The 16,406-nt window shown below is 50.1% G+C and overlaps 1 protein-coding gene across 6 annotated transcripts in view; it reads right to left on the bottom strand.

Moving 5' to 3' along the window:
• The window catches only part of CAMTA1 (calmodulin binding transcription activator 1), a 224,518-nt gene that overhangs the window by 18,372 nt on the left and 189,740 nt on the right, over positions 1–16,406 (bottom strand). For 5 of the 6 annotated variants that reach the window (XM_065696626.1, XM_065696622.1, XM_065696621.1 and 2 more), the window contains 8 exons: positions 6,436–6,575; positions 6,021–6,217; positions 5,615–5,693; positions 4,953–5,268; positions 4,254–4,777; positions 2,964–3,151; positions 2,310–2,556; positions 1,766–1,837 (listed from right to left, as the gene is read on the bottom strand). In XM_065696626.1, the coding sequence (XP_065552698.1) occupies positions 1,766–1,837; positions 2,310–2,556; positions 2,964–3,151; positions 4,254–4,777; positions 4,953–5,268; positions 5,615–5,693; positions 6,021–6,217; positions 6,436–6,575 (1,763 nt within the window). Of the gene's footprint in view, positions 1–1,765; positions 1,838–2,309; positions 2,557–2,963; positions 3,152–4,253; positions 4,778–4,952; positions 5,269–5,614; positions 5,694–6,020; positions 6,218–6,435; positions 6,576–14,484; positions 15,244–16,406 lie in introns of those variants that run through there. The other variant, XM_065696625.1, reaches the window with a different exon arrangement.

The following is a 16,406-nucleotide window of genomic DNA, read 5'->3' on the forward strand; positions in this document are numbered from 1 at the left end:
ATCCCAATACGTCTGCATTCAACTCTAAGACCCACTTAGCTTATTAGCTGCTCCCTCTCCTTTTCCCCTCGAGCTGGGAAGAGAATAAACAGAGAAGTCACCTAACCTCTGGGAAGTGCTAAGGCTCAGGTAGTGCAGTGATCCCAAAAGCTCAGCTCGCTTGTGCTAACAGAAAGAGCACACCTTGCCTCCTGGGTAGATCTGAGAAGAGTTCAGCTCACTCTACTCTCTGGTGAAAGCAGGACATTGCACAGCACAGAAATCCATCTTTACAGTAGAAAATGATTGGCTGTGAACAGTTTAAGACAGGCATCAACAGTCATGCCTCCAGTATAAGCATGAATATAGATGGTGGTCTTAGGAATTCAGGGCACAGCTATTTCAAAGGTTCCAAATAATTCGGCAGGCATCCAGAATGCAGAGGACATTGGCTGCATGGGTGGGATAAATGTTCTCCTGTGCTCCCCAAATGCCAAGGCAAAGATCACTGAGTGATGGCAAATCAGCAGCCAAAGAGGAAAACTTGTCCTCTGGAAACTGGCTTCGAAACCTTCCCCACACCTCAGCCCATCACTGCTTATATGAGTGCCTGTAGGAGGAGACTGAGTTTCTCGTAGTTGTACTACTACATTGACATGCTGCGGCAGGGCAGCCCCTACATGTTGTCTCCCATAACATTTTACAGTGATTTCTCAACCACAGGTATTTCTTAGTGGATACCATTAAAACATTGCACTAAATGCCAGGTTCTCCTGGTTTATATTGAATGTGAAACTTAGTGACCCACAGGGAATCGTTTCCAAAACAGTGTTTGTATTTGTATTACCTTCAAGGCTATCCAAGTAAGCTTAGGAAGAAACAGAAAAATACACAGTTAATGTTAGTTCTGCAAATAAAGAATGAAAAACTAAAACCCCAAACCATCTTCTTTCTAAAGAAGCGATTCCAGGATCCAGGACAAAGCAGACTGTCAAGCAGTTTTGGAAAGGAATTAAGCTTCCCTATTACAGGAAGCTTCACTCCAGAATGACAGCCATGTGATAGGTTGAATGTGAATCATGATGCAGTCGCCTAACACTAGAAAGGCTTCCCAAAGGTGACGAAAGAGCACAGGCATCATGCCTTTTATTTTACATAGCATGCTGCCTGGCACCAGACAGCCTGAGTCTAGCAAGGTACAATGAAAAGAGGGACGTGGGCTCTAGCCCCTGCCCCAACCAACCAACCAAAACCCAACCAGAGAAACAAAAAGGAAAAGGTATCTTCTTTTTCTGGGGTTGAGAACTCAGCCTAAAAGCGTGTCTCCAACCAGAGTCTGGAGAACAGCCTCAGTCCTGGAACAACTCACATCAAGCTATAACAAGGGACTTCCCATAGGTTAAAAGTTTAGGATGTGCAAAATAAAACAACCTAGTTTTCATCTTCACCTTTAGCAAAGGTGAAACCAACTTCAATTTCACAATGAAATTTGGCAAGCAACTAGTCAGAGAATAATCTCACCAGGTTATAGCATGCATAAAGGCCAATATGGAAAACATCACTGCCCTCTGTCTCATAGCAAAAATGCAGGCATCAACACAAAATACTTTTACGGATTCCCTCCAAAATTAAGATTCAGTACGTGAATTTTCCTCCCTTTTCAGCTGTGCATGAGCAGGCTATTTCATTACTGCATGCTGGAAGGAACAGTGGGATAGTTCCCATTACAAAGGGCTGTGTCCGTGGCACTTACACGTGTTTCATAACATTTCACTTCCTTCATTACCTGTTTGTATTTTCGGTAGCAACGCTGAATGACAGCAGCAGCCACCTCTTGCTGTTCCCGAAGAGGACGACCCTGTGCCAAGAACAAAAGAAGTAATAAGCACAGTGCACTGAAAACCAGGACAGATGATGTTAACTGGCTCACAGCACCCTGCAGGGCACCTACTTCTAAATCTCTCCCATCAGTGTCCAATTCAGGCCTAGGCACTTCCAGATGTCTCTAGTGTCAATTCACCTAGGGACAAACCCTGGAAACTGGAGCCTTACACCAACTGAGCAACCAATTTCTCTCCATATATATATAGAGTATATTTTGAGGATATGCTTTGTGAGTGCTGTTCCAGCACAGAAGACATGCTATGGCATGGCATGCTCTCTCCAGTATGGTAGTTGCTGGGTAAACATTGACAAGCAAATGCTAGAAGCACTGAGAAGGCGATGACAGAAACTCTGTTTTTGTCCCAGGAGCACGTATTACCCATATTTTGTTGTGTTACGAATACTCTCTCGCACCTAACAAGACATTGGACGTTTTGGCCACGTACCTTGTATTTCCTGAACACTGTCTGGACGAGTTTGGCAGCTTCATAGAGTTCTCTCTGCTCATGATCAGACAGAGTTAACTGTGCAAACTCATTTTCTACCTTCTCGCTGGTGGATGCACTCAGAAATTCAGACCAGTCTGCTGCCGAGGGAAGGCTGGGTTTCTCAAAAGCTATTTCACTGATTGGTGAGCCTGCAGGGCTCAAGCTGGTGTTCGAAGAAGGGGTCAGGGGTTCACTATACAGACTTCTGAAATACCAATCACAGTAGAATTAATGGCTCACAAAGCACCTGGGCTGGCATCACAGATAAGGACTACAACACTTCTGAGTTCAAGGCAGAAGCTCCTGTTCCCCTCCCTCTCTCCAAGCAACGTCCCACATTCCTGAGCTGCACTGCACAGAATTGGCACCTTAAGAGCAGTCACAAGTTAGACCTCATGGCCACGTGCCCCTCCTGCTGCATGCACTCCCATTCTGCCACCAATCTGTAGCTGTGCTGGCAGCATTACATTTGACCACGAGAGTGTGGCTGGGCTTGGAAGAGCAGCACTAAGTCCCACCGAGAACTAGCATCTGCAGGCTAAAGAATCAGGGCACGCTGCCCAGCATTAGGTCCACTCAAAAACCCAGAGCAACTTCACAGCTCTTACTGACCTTATCTGTGCAGCACTCGGCAGATGATCGACATCAGCAAGGTAACTGGCCAGCCAGCTCATTGTGGTGCTCATGGCAGCACTGTCTGTTCTCTCCACCAGCGGTGACTCCATTGGCACAAAATTCTCCCGCTTGATCCTGTCAGGCGTTGCTTCAATAATGTGCTCTGCAAGTGTCATCATGTTCACCTGGGAAGGGGGAGAGGAGAGCAAACTTTTGCTGCCTGGTAGCAGGGGCCTGCATGTTACAGCCCAGCTTCAGACTGCCCCGCCACCCCCCAACTTGTGGTAGCTGGAGTCTACTGCTTGTCTCAGCACTGCAGGGAAATTCATTCACCAAAGCTCATTTTCTGTCTCTTCCGACAAAGTACTGAGAGGTTTCCTATTCCCCAGACCTCTTTGAGTGCACAGGGATCTGGTGAAAGGTTTATCATTGGGTCTTTGCTGTATGCCACTGACAGCTGCCACTGCCATCTTGTTTCCAAAGGAAAAGCAAGCCTGCCACTCAACAAGGTGTACAGCAGAGCAGGAGAGGACAATAAGGGCACATTATGAGAAGTTCAACCCTTGGGATGATGGCTTTGCCAGGAATCCTGAACCATGTCCCCCCACCCATCGGGGGTCAGGGAACAGGAAACAGCTCTTGGTTTTACACAGATCTGTTCACCCGCAGGACACCAGCAAGGTGAGAGTACTCAGAGATGCTGAGGCACTGCATGAAGGCTGTGCTCCCATTGCTCTTTTCACTCAGAAGACCAAACACAGTATCCTTCCCCCAGTGACTACTCCTCATTCTGTTGTGGTTTTACTTCCTCTATTGCATACCTGGTGGGACTTTTTCCTTCCCCAAACCACTGGTTCTCTCCTCCTCCACCCCTTACATCCTTGCTCTCTAAAGCGCAGCAGCTTGGCGCTGCCTCTCTCAGGTCACCCTGTCTTTGTAGGGACTGCTTCCCAGTTCCCAAAGGACTACAGGGCCACCTCATTCACTGATGTGACCAAGAGGCTCTGCTTTTCCATTTTTCCTTTGCAATTCCCTTGCAATTCTGTGCATTCTGTACACAGCTGAAGCATGTGCCAGTGCATGACCCTAAATGATAACCATGAACCCTTGTGTCCAGGTTGGAAGGACATCCTTTGAAACTGGAACAAATCATACACTGACCACCTCCTTTCACAAAGCACAATACAGAGTCCCTTAAGTCCTCCATAGAAGTTTCTCACACTTAGGCTCCTCTGTGCAGTCACTGCTCTCTGAGACTGCTGAGCTTGTTGTTACGGGTATGTTTACCTGCAAGTCATCCATTTGGTGTAAGCAGTCCTCATCCCCTGCATTGTCCCTATAGGACAAGAGCTCTGCATCCACCATCTCCCTGTCAGCCATCATCAGCACGTTCATCTGCTCCCGCTGGCGTAGCCGATGGGCTACTGTGTCCTTCCCCAGCACAGCCCCCTTCTGGCTCCCTGCCACCTGCACTGCAGACACACCAATATAAATGTCTTTTGGGTTCCATTTGATGCCTGCCTGGCTGCCAGAGCTCCGGTACCCAGTAACTTCTGGGATGTGCTGGGAGAGCTCTCGGCCATAGTCCCTTATCCCTTCACTGGGGCTGATTGTCTCAGTGGCAGATTGCTTGGAGCTGGAGTTCTGCTTCCTGATGCTTGGTTGTTCCAGGCTCAACGCAGTGGAAAGCAGCTTCTCTTGCCGGGCTTGAAAATATTCAGGGCTCAACTTATGCTTTTTGGGTGCAGGGTAATCTTTCTGAGTCTCACTACTGTAGTAACTGGAAGGTTCTGATCTTGGTCGTCTCAGCTCTGGAAACAAACAGATCAATGGTCAAAATGAAAGATGCAAACCCATGATTGCTGTAGGAACTACAACAGCTTCTGCCACAGAGTTGCAGGCAGAAGTTTGTGCCATGCTCTAAGACAGTATGTGCAAAGGGAGCAACTATCACCTAGGGAGGATACTACCCACTGGTTGTTTTACCTGTGTTTGTACTGGAAATCACAGTGACTCCCTTCTGAGGCTCCTGAGAGGCAATAAGCTCACTCTGCCACTGAGACACCCAGTTCTCTGTGTTGGAGTCTGTGCTTGAAGGGCACTGAATCCTGGGGTTTTGCCCAAGCTGAGTTTGCTCATCTCTCTGTAGCTGCTCCAAGCACTCTGCCAACTTCACATGGCCCCGAGACCGGGCAATGGCCAGTGGCAGTCTCCCAAGGGAGTCAGGGATAGAGATGGCTCGGCGGTCCCACTTGTACAGCACCACAGCTGCATCCATGTGGCCCAGGGCACATGCCCACATCTGAAAAAGAAAAGACAACTGACCCACTGGGTGGCCTTCCTTCTCGTTCATGCAGTTGAGTCTGGACCGCAGCTCATTGAAAAATACCTCTGAGAAGCAAGACCATAAATAACCATCACTGCAAAGCCAGAGCAGCCTCACAAGCAAAGGAATCTTTCAGATCAGAGAGGTCTCACTCAACAAAATGCCAGGAAGCTGAGAGTGCCGTGTCCTACCGTTTACACAGCAAGGACACACAAGAAACATCCACTCTTCAGAGTGTGAAAACACATTAGGAAAATAACACATCGGGAAGAACTCCAGAGGGTCCTCAGACTCTCCCAGACGTTTGAGTCTCTGCTCTTACCAGGGGAGTGCAGGAGAAATGATCCACATTCAAAGGGTCAACTTCCAGCTCCAGATCAATGCTGTCTGCATGTTTGGTGCTGCAGAGGAAACAACAGAACAAATGATGCTCTGCAGCTATGTTAGGAACACTGCCTAAATGCACAGCTTTTCCCAGCACACCATACCACACAGAAGTGGTCACACATATGCCCATGCCGTGTTTATTAGAGATAGTGCCCCCACCAGAGACTTTAAGAGCATGATACAGCCAGTGATTGGACTTGCTGTCCCAGGAGACAGGTCCCATCAGATCAAGGGACAGGAACAAGTTCAGGAACCTGGCTGTTTGTACCACCACGCAGAGCTCACATATGCTTCTGCCATGCTTGTACTGACACCCCAGAGCCCAACGGGCTGGGTCTTACCGCCATTTGATGAGGGTCTGGATCAGTGTAGCATAGCCCTGGGCAGCAGCAAGGTGGAGCAGTGTCATTCCTCGGAAAGTCTTTGAATGGATCAAGTGTTTGGACTTTGCCCAGCAAGCACGACTCATCATCTTCTCGCACACCACCACCACGCGGCTCTCAAAGCAGCTGCCCAGTGTCCCAGTCCCAGAAACGCACTGCAACACCACACACATCCCAGTTTAACCAGAGGGGAGCTGCAACCTGCCCTGAGCAGGCAGCCTTGCCCTTCTAGAAGTACTGAGACAGTGGCAGACACAAGTGAAAGCCAACTGCTCCTAAAGACTTCTTTAGGGAAAACTACAGCCCTTCTCACCACCACCAGCCCCCAAAGCAAGCATAAAGCTGCTGTGTCTGGACACAGCAAGGTTCATACCTGTACCTGCGTTCCTCCGTTCCCACTCCCATTGCTCCCGCCTCCTACTCCTTGCTTGTGCTGCTGGGAGCCTGTCATTTCAGCCATTCTCCTCTCCATCTGCTCAAGTCGCTCCAATATTGACATCCTGAACTGGTTATCTAGGTTGGAGAAAGCCAGAATGATGATATTTCCATGGAAAGAAAGCTCAGGTTTTGGCAGCCTACTGCAGGAAGCCACTAGCAGCTATCCTGGAAGTCACACAGGAGATTTGCTCTGCTTGGCAATGCACAGGGACACTTGCCCTGCAGCATCCTAGCACTGCAAGTTCCTGCAGCAGCCCTCTGACTGCAATTCCAGAGAAATTCCTTAAAGAAAACAGACAGAGAAATGAAAAATACAGGCAGAAGACAGTGATTCTAGCTGCAGGCACACAATAAAGCACCGGGATAACTCAACTTCTTTATGAACGTAAGTAAACCCTAAGCAAGTATAAAGCATTCAGACAGCAGTTCAGTAGGGTCCTATCTGGTAAAATACTCTCTTGGTTTAGAGACAATCTACTTGACGAGAGTGTTGAATTCAGCCTGCCTTGCCTCCTGAAACCATGCAGGAATGGTACCTGGAGGAAAAGATTCCTCTGCTTCCTTCTTTGCTTAGAAAAAGGAGCCTTTAGAAAGGCACTGACTCCCTTTCTTGGGAAACAGCCTCAGTCAAGTACCAGAAACAGAAGTACCTGAAATCAGAGCATGGGTACTGATGATCCACTAACGTCATTCTGAAAAGAAGTACAACTGCTGAGCCCCCTGGTCTCTGTGGAAGTCTCGAGGCTGTATTAGTTGTTTTCTCCTTGCATTGTAACCTAGCACTACGAAACAGCAATGCATGCTTGAACTGCGGAACAGGGAGATTCAGATGGGACACTGCTACACCTGATACTGTAGAGCAATACTCAAGCAATCTTTTTGTGTTTAGGGCCAGCCAGTGCAGCTCGAGTGGCTGCAAACACAGAGGGCTCCTGTATTGTGACCCACAAGCCTCATGCAGCTCATGTAAAGGTGGGCAGCATGATTTCGTGGACAGGGAACATTTAATGAACCTTGCTATTGTGCATGTATAATAAACTGTGGGGAAAAGACAACCCTCATCCTACATGGTTTCATGCATCCACGGAGTTGATGTGGTGGTGCAGAGCACTGATAAGCACAGAATAAACCCCACTGACAGTCATATGCGTCAAAATGAACAAGCTCTGATTAAGCTTTAAACCAGAAAGTCTTCTCTGAGTGACCTGGTTCCATGCAGAGTCCTCCCTCGAAGGTTACAGGAGTACTCGTATACTACCCTCTGCAAAGCACAGCTCTCACTAGAGGGTATTAGAGAGACAATCTCTCTGCTGTACTGCACTGAGGACCCATAGTGCAGACCACTGATTAGAGACAGCTCAGGTCCACTGGCTGAAGATATCCTTCTCTCCAAGAGGATGCTGTGGTCTGACAGGACACCCCTCTAGCCAGCTCCACTTGGGTGTCACGCAGCATCCCAGTCCGACTGCTCAAGAACCAGGGACAAAGGAGCGCAGCCAGCACCCTCCCTCATTTCAGAGGGGAGCTCTCTAGGGTCTTTTCCTACCTACTCCAAACCACTGTTACTTATTATTAGACCCTTATTAATACTTGAGTTGTCCTGTTAACTGCAAAGCCTCTGGGAAAGGGGCTGAGTTCCATGAGGAAATGCCCGTAACACAGATGCTGTGTCCCTGTTAGCCCTCAGCAGCAGCACAAGCTGTGTTATCTCAGCACGTCTTTGTTCCAGGAGTGCTGCAGTGTGCTGCAGTGCAGTCCATGTCGCTGTCTCCTCCTTCCCCATTGCCAGGCAGAGCACGTACGCTGCAGAGACTGACAGAGACCTGGCACCGCTGAGCCACCCGCACCCTGCAGGCCTGTGCCAAACAGAACTGCTGCAGCTCGGGCACTAACAGCAGTGGCCACGCAGGTTCACGGTGCTGCTCTGCATGTTTAATGCCACTCTCCCTGGGTGTCCAGCATGTGCACTTTATGAGAGCTGAGTACCAACACACCCCGGGTATCACACCTCGCATGAGCAAAAGCAGCATCCGTTATAAAGAAGAAATGTGGCCTGAACTGATGTTACACAACAACAAGCTCAAAGCTACAAGATACTGGGGAGTTGCTCCTACCCATTTAACTGTCAAAAGAGAGTAATTATTCTGTACAGCCAGAAACAGCAGAAGAAAACTATCCCAGTGAGATGCAGAATAACAAACACTGTGCAGAATACTATTCCCCACCACCCTTTTTTCTTTTTAAGCTGAAACCAGTGGAACAGAACTGGAGAGCCCCATGTTTGTGTCCCTTTTCCAGGCTCTTCCCTCTAAGCTCTGTGATCTCTAATGAGTGAAGCCTTGATCTTTCCGAATACCAAGCGCCTCTTGGCACTTCTTGTCAGAGGACTGAAGTTATAAAAGGTGCTGTCAAACACCACTGTCCCCAGATGGGAACACTGAAACAAGGAAAGAAAAGCAGGGAACTTTTCTTAGGAAACAGCATCTAGCGCTCCCATGTATTCCTATTCAGGGAACTGACACTGCCCCCATGAACTACGTAGGGCAAGACTACTTGATTTTTAGGCAGTAAAGGGTTTCTGTTTGACTTAACAGGAGTAAGAAGGACAGACCTTATAAACTCAACAATGCCTTAAACTTGTACCTTTAGCATCTTACCAAGACAATGGTGTTTTTCCTAGATGGTTGTAAATCCCAGCTCAGTCTACAAGCAGGTCAGAAATACATCGCTCAGTAAAATGGGAAGCGGAAACAAACATCCTGGAGCACCAGAGCCCTCTCCATGCGTAGCAGAGACTGCCCACTTACCCAGCAGCAGGATTAGAAAACTCCGGGCAGCTAACAAGGTACGTGGGGTGGTAGTGATGGAAAGTATCTCTGTGCTGCCCATTTCCCATGGGATCAAACTTGCCAACTAAGGCAGCTAGAACAAAGCTACGGCTGATGGTAAATTCAAAGGTATTTATGCCTATTGTTCCCATAATGGATTCCACGGTACCAAGTACATCAAGGAGTCCCCTTCAAAAGTGACTGATCACAAGTACAGGGAAGGGAAGCCAGCAACTGGTTGTGCTGCAAGAGTTGGAATGTACACAGCAAGGCCTGGACGCACACCGGATTAATGGGACGTGCGAGCAGCAGTGAGAACATCCATCATTCTGTGAGTGGAAGATCAGAACATCTGTATATGGAGCAGGAAGAAAACCTCTCACAAACAGGATGAAAATGGAGTGTAAATGAAAACAGACAAGCTGCCTGAAGTGACACAATTTACCTCACAATACTTAAGAGATGGGCTATAAGAGCCATAGGGCTGAACATTACAGGCATCACTCTGGAAAGTTCAAGACCCTTTATCCCTTGTTAATTATTTTGCTAGCCACATTCTTTCCTGTCTTGCTCACTTCAGGGGTCTGTGTAGAGCTGCACTGCTTAGCAGGCAGTGAAGTTACAGAAACACGGTTTCCACATTCTTGGCTTTTATATTCAACAGAGGATCTCATGACAAGGATCTGTCTCCGTGCACTGACAACGAGAGCTCAGCAGCATACAAATTGTCATCAAAAGCAGCTTTTCTCTTGCCACATTATATATAGGAAATCTAAACATGTCCAGCCCAGCACAAGCACGTCTTGCACTGGAAGCAACCTCTTTTCAGAGGCAGCAAAGATGTGTGTGGATACAAACACTTTCACATATTTAAGGTTTTACCCAAGGACTCTGCTTTTTGATGATGAAATTCCAGATTTATGAGCCAAAAAATCAGACTTGCAAATTTTTCCATTTCTTGAGTTTTCCACTGCATACAAATCTGAAGAAACATTACAATATTCTCTAAGAAACCAAAACGAAGGTTTCTGAAGCTGTTCTTCAAGGCTGCCTCCACCGAAGGCAATGGAAATGACCGCATTCCTGTATCTCCAAAACACCTCATAAATTCACAAACACATTCTGAACATCGAATCTTTCCTGGAAATTATTCTTCTTCAAATTTAACAACAGAAACGTAACATCAGAATTACTTCTCACCATTACCCCTTAGCACAGCAGGAAGAGGTGGTGGCTTCAGGCCCTAAGGGCTTGTTTTGTGAACAGGAGCCCCACAAGGCAGATGAGCCTGGTTTCATGGAGCTGCTGGGATCTGACGGGAGCTCTGAAGCTTTTGGGATCTGGTGGAGCTACAGGCATCCACTCAGTCATGCTTTCCCCCTCTCGCCCTGCACCTCCTGTGAATCTCTGCAATCCCCAAGTGCACCCCTGGATCACGTGTTAATTTAGCGATCTGTTCCATCACACACAAAGCCATTTTCACTTCTGTTGTCCTCAGCCCTTCACAGGGGGCTGTGAAGCTGTGCCACGGATTGAAAACCAAGCGGAGGAAACACAGAACTATACCTGCTGGTATTATCTGCAGGGTCCAGCCCTCCTGAGAAAACCAGTTGCTCCAGTGTCATGTCATGCTGGGCTGCCCTGCAGCCCGAGGGCAGCCTGACTGTCCCACAGGGAAGGACTGGATAGAGCTGCTTGGTCAGACTGACCTGTACTAAGGAACGAGTTTGCATCTTACACTCATTCCCCTAAAACATGAACCATCCTTTGAGTGCAGACTGAGCTGCTTTTTAATCTGTACTCAGAGGGAGCCTACTACTGATTACAGTAACAACAGGAGGTTCTGGACAGAACATTTCTTGAGGTATAAAACTATTTTGGTACAAGACTTTTAATGCCTTGTTACTCACTCAGTTGGCATTTTACAGAGCTACAGCAAGTACACTTGTGGAGTTACACACAGCCAACCTGGATATAGTTTCACATTAACAGGTTGGTTTAAACCAGTGGCATTTTCTTAGCCCTGATCCCTTCACTGATGAATTAAAACCTGTACCAAGAGCTCTATGAGCCACCAGAGCAGGCAGCGGATAGAAAATGCAGCAGAGGAGGTAAACTAACTCCCAGACTCTGCAAGTCACACCTCCATTTTCTCCTTTAGCAGCCTCTAATAAATACTGCATTTCCTAACTAAGAATCTGAATGGGTAATGGATGCACGTGTGATTAGACGCACGTGCCTGAAGAACCACCACAAGACACCCTACACTCCTTCATTCAGCCAGGTCATCTGCCATTAGGAGACAAGACACTGGAGACTGGTAAGGGTCAGGGTGGAGTTCCCATCCTAAATGATACAGAGAAACAGGGATCAAACCCGGCGTAGGTTTGCTGCAGTGTAGCTTTCCATTCAATGCTTCACCTGCCCTCTGTTGCACGGCCCTTCCCATCTTCTAGCCCTCTTCCCAAGAAGAAGAGACCTCATCCCAAGATGCTGTGTTCTTTCTCTTGTGGAGCTATGTAAGCAGTGTTCCCAATAAATGGGAATCAGCTCAAACCACTGCCCCTTGCTCACGCTTTACTACGACACGTGGTAAAGCTACTCTAGCACACATGGAGTCTCGGTTATTGCACTTTCTTTGTGTGGTACCTGGAACACCACTATGGTCCAGGCATGGAGTGATGTGTCCAGACCACTTGCTCTGGTTTACACTCTCACCTGGAGGTCTGGGTTGGTTTTGGTTGATTGGCTGGGTTTTTGGTTTGGCTTTGGCAATGCTGCACAATCTAATAACAGACAGTGTTAGGACAGACTAAAGGATGAGGTGCATGGTTTCCTGCACATTCCATAGGGGCATTATCTGCACAGGAAATAATTATTTCCCCACAGACTTCTAACCACTGAACTAATGCTAATGTGTGAGATCTGCATCCGCATGTGTCCCCAGGTACTGTGCTTAAATACTCTGAAGATAGGAAGCCACTCCGAGGGCACTGGCTTCTCAGCACGTGCAGCTTAACAGCAGTGCCTGTGTTACAGATTCACTCTATGAGCACACACAGACTGGATCTAACAAGTGCAACAGCTGAGCACTGTAAAAAACCCCTGCAGTGCAAAGACATTTTGCTGTTCTGCAGAGCAAGTCAGACACACCATCTTTTCTCATCCAGTGCAAGCTGTGGGTGGGGATGGAAGCAGTCTAAGGACACATCCCTTCCCCGAGTGCCACTGCGCTGCTCCTGTTTTATAAATCATCTGTCACTTGCCTATAAAAATCCTGCTCAATTCTTTTCTACAGTAAAAACCCTGAACACCTTTCATGCTGCAGTATCAATCTGATGTGGTTTAGTTCTTATTTCTGAGGTGTCATCATTGCAGGAATACATATTTCTGAAATGAAACTGCTGTGGCAACCTCAGTGCATCTCACAAAAAGCTCTGTTTAGCAGTGAGCTCTTACAGGTCATAGTCTCTACCAGCAACTGGAAGCACTCAGCATCTTTCCTTAATATTCTAAGAGAAATACATACCTGTGCCAGTGAGGCAGGTCACTTCCAAGCCTTCTGGTTACTGAGAAACGCCACAACAACTGAGGCACAAGATGAGGAAAACACTGTATTCACTCTGTGAACCTAAGTGACAGCTGAAGGAAGTCTGTGTGTCAAAGAAGAAATAAACACTCCTGGGCATGGGCAGGAATAATGAACTAGTCCAGACCTGCACATCCACTGGCTCCGATTTGAAGCCATTAATCCACCTACCAGGGCAAGCCTTCTGACTGGCCACACTTTTCCCATAGTTCTTGCAAAGCTGTACGACTTCATCTATTACTCACATGCCATCTGGGACTCCTCTGTTCCTCCCTGTCATTCCCAGCAGTCAGTGTTCTCTCCAAAGATGATCCTTCCCTACTTTCCTCATGCCATTACTAGAGGAGAATGGGGGCAGCTCAGGCTGACTTCTTCCCAAGTGACAGTCTCTGTACCTACACTGAAAAGCACTTGCTGCCTTCTTATTTCAGCCTTCTCTTCCCCACATCTTAGGGATGGCAAGATGCTCACACTATCCAGAAACAGCTACTTCAGCAAAGCAGGGGAGATTTCGGCCAAGCCTTGATGCATTTTAAGTAGGGCAGACAAGACGACACTTCTTGTGTTATCTAGTAATTTGTATTAAAAGCTGCCTAAGGTCACTCTCTACACCCCAGGTCAGAAACTGGCTGTACTTTCCCACAGGTACCAACTACGAAAGACGTGTTTGTGGATGTCTGTGAAGAGCAACAACCTAGGAGGACGTGCCATGCTGCTGCTCACCTACCCACTGCTCACAGAGACTGCCTCTCACAAAACCTGCAAACTCCAGAATCAGAACATTCAGAAATCACTGACTTAAGAGCAGAATGATCTAAAATAGCTTCTGTTTCCTGCAAAATTAGATGAACAGGAATTGCTGCAAACGACAAAGCTGTGAAGCACCAGAACAGGTCAGCAAAAGAGATCAAGATCTCCATTACCGGATGCTTTCAGACAGACATCACTCATGTTTACCCCATCTCTAAACTGGGAGTGGCCTACATCGTTTTCTGAAGTCCCCTTCATGTCCCACTCCTTTTGATGAAGCACCCTGCAAAACAAGCTTTGCAAGGTATAGAGAAGGTGTGTGCTCCAAGCATCCCTATGCTCCCCAGGGAAGGTTTGGGCTGCTGACCTCATCCTACACTGTAGCAACACAGAATACGAGACTGGAAACTAGAGCGTTGAGGATGCACGCGTGATACTACAATAAAAGTGCTGCCGTAACTCTGAACTTCCATTGTAACATCCCCCTGGAAGGGCTGGGGACCAACAAGGGAGGGCAAGTAGATGGAAACGCAACCACATCCCACAGCTGGAGGCACAGGGAGAAGTGGGAGGAACAGTGAGCTGGAAAAGGCGCGCGTTTACGTTCTAAGTACAGCAGGGCTGCTGGACAACACAGAAGCATGCAGATTTAAATCCAAATACCGCACAACACATCGTCCTGTAATACTTACTGAAAGCAGTACTTTGGCACATCTGCACAGCCACCTGCATAGGATGGGGGTCCTGGACCCCTCTGCAGTACCTCTACCTGCTTCCCGGGACATAAACCAACAACATCTGGCACCACAGGACTGACCTGGGAGTCTACAAAGGCATCAGCGGAGGCTCCAGCCAGCATCTGGCGCAGACCCTGCGGCAGGGGCGGACAGAGCGGGCTCCCGCACGGACCTGGCTGTCGTCTGTGGCATCCTCGCAGCCGGCTGGAGCTCCTCCGCCCTACCGCGGCGCGGGCGGGAGGCTCAGCGCTGCCCGCTCTGGCTAGCGCTCGCCGGCATGTTTCGGAAGCGGGAGAGTCCGGCCGGTCGCGGAGAAAGACGACGCCGAGCGAGGTTCAGCGGCTGCGGGCATGGCGCGGCACGCAGGTGCCCGGGTGCTGGAGCCGCGGGGCGGCCTCGCAGGACCGAAGGGCTCCGGCACGGTCCAGCATGGGGGGACGGGGGAGCCGCTGCGCGGAGATGGGCCACCCCTCTCCAGCCACGGGCGGCCGCTGCCTCAGAGCCCCGGGCGGATCACGGACGGACGGACCCGCGCTGGAGCCTGCGGGCGAGCTCCGCGGCAGCGGGCGGCCAACGAAGGCACCGGTGCCCCGTGCAGCGGCGCAGGCGAGGGGCTGGATGTCGGTTACCCCGGGCGCGCCCCAGGGCGCACCGCCGCGCCCGACACCCCCTCGCACCCGTGGGTAGCGGTACCGGCCCGAGCTGCGGCACTCCACCGGAGCCGGGCCGCTTGGCGCGGGGGTGTGAGTGCAGCCCCGAGAGCCCGCCGCCGGGCGCTTCGCCCCAGGCTGCCTCGGGGGTGCCGCGTCCCGCCACCGCCCTCAGCCCACGCCGGGGCCGCCCGGCGCCGCCATAGCGGGATAGCAGCCCCGTCCCACGGCCCGGCCTCCCCGCCCCAGCGCTCAGCGGCGGCCCGGCTCGGCCGCGGGCGGTGGGAAGCGGCTGCGGCCGCCGCCTTCCATTGTCTGTGCCGGCGCGGCCGGGCGGGCGGGCGGCCCTGCCCCGCTCCGCTCCGCGCCGCTCCCCTCCGCCGCCGCCGGCCGCCGGGCCCCGCCCCGCGCGGTGACGTCACCAGTCTCTCATTGGCGGCCGCCGCTGTGTTTACAAGCGCGCGCCCTACGTCAGTAGGGCCCGGCCCCGCCCCTGCGGGCACCGGGCGGGCAGCGGGCGGGCCCGGCCCCCCGCCTCGAGGGCGGCTCCGGGACACGTGCCCGCGCGGCTCCCGTCCCGCTGCTCCGCGCACAAGGACACTTCATGCGCGGCGCCGGGGCACGCCTGTGCAGTCACTCCGGCCCAGGAGGAGCCGCAGGTCCCGGCACGCAGCGCGGAGCGAGCACAGGCTTTGCCGAGGCAGCGGGTGTGGGACCGGTTAGTCAGGCTGGCTCGAAAGACAACGTCCAGAGCATAAAATGAAACGCTCCTCACTTGAGGCACAACAGAGGCAAAATAGAAAGGATGGTCTGGATATGCACCCAAAGCAACAGGAGACAGGAAGCAGAGCAGCCTGTCCTTAAGGATCCCTTGTGAAAGCAGAAACCCAAACGAATCTCCACAGGGGTATAAACAGAACAGCCAAAGCCTCCACAAAGTAGGAGTCAGTAAAGAGGAGGATGAATGAAACACATAAAGTTCATAGTGTAGTTCTTAGTAAGGAGCAAGCACGTCCTCTACCAAGGCTCACTCACCCCAGTGAGCCCCATAACACAGCACAGAACTTTCCTCGCTCCTCCTGAGGAAACCCAAACTTTTCAGGTAAAATCCAAGATGTAAAGTTAAGCATCCAGCCACCTCTACCCAGCGGGGAAGAGGAGCGATACACATCACTACTGCTCACAAACTCCTTCCTACCTCTTATGGAAACATCTCTAAGGACCTCACCGATACTGACCACATCTCTCTTACAGCACCGTGTTGTCTGCGTATCACCTCGTGCCAAAAAAGGGCACCCAGTCCTGGTCAGCAAATCTCCGCTGTGGATTTTGGTAATGAACATCCACCATCT

Source organism: Lathamus discolor, chromosome 16, assembly GCF_037157495.1.
Source record: "Lathamus discolor isolate bLatDis1 chromosome 16, bLatDis1.hap1, whole genome shotgun sequence".
Lineage (NCBI taxonomy): Eukaryota > Metazoa > Chordata > Aves > Psittaciformes > Psittacidae > Lathamus > Lathamus discolor.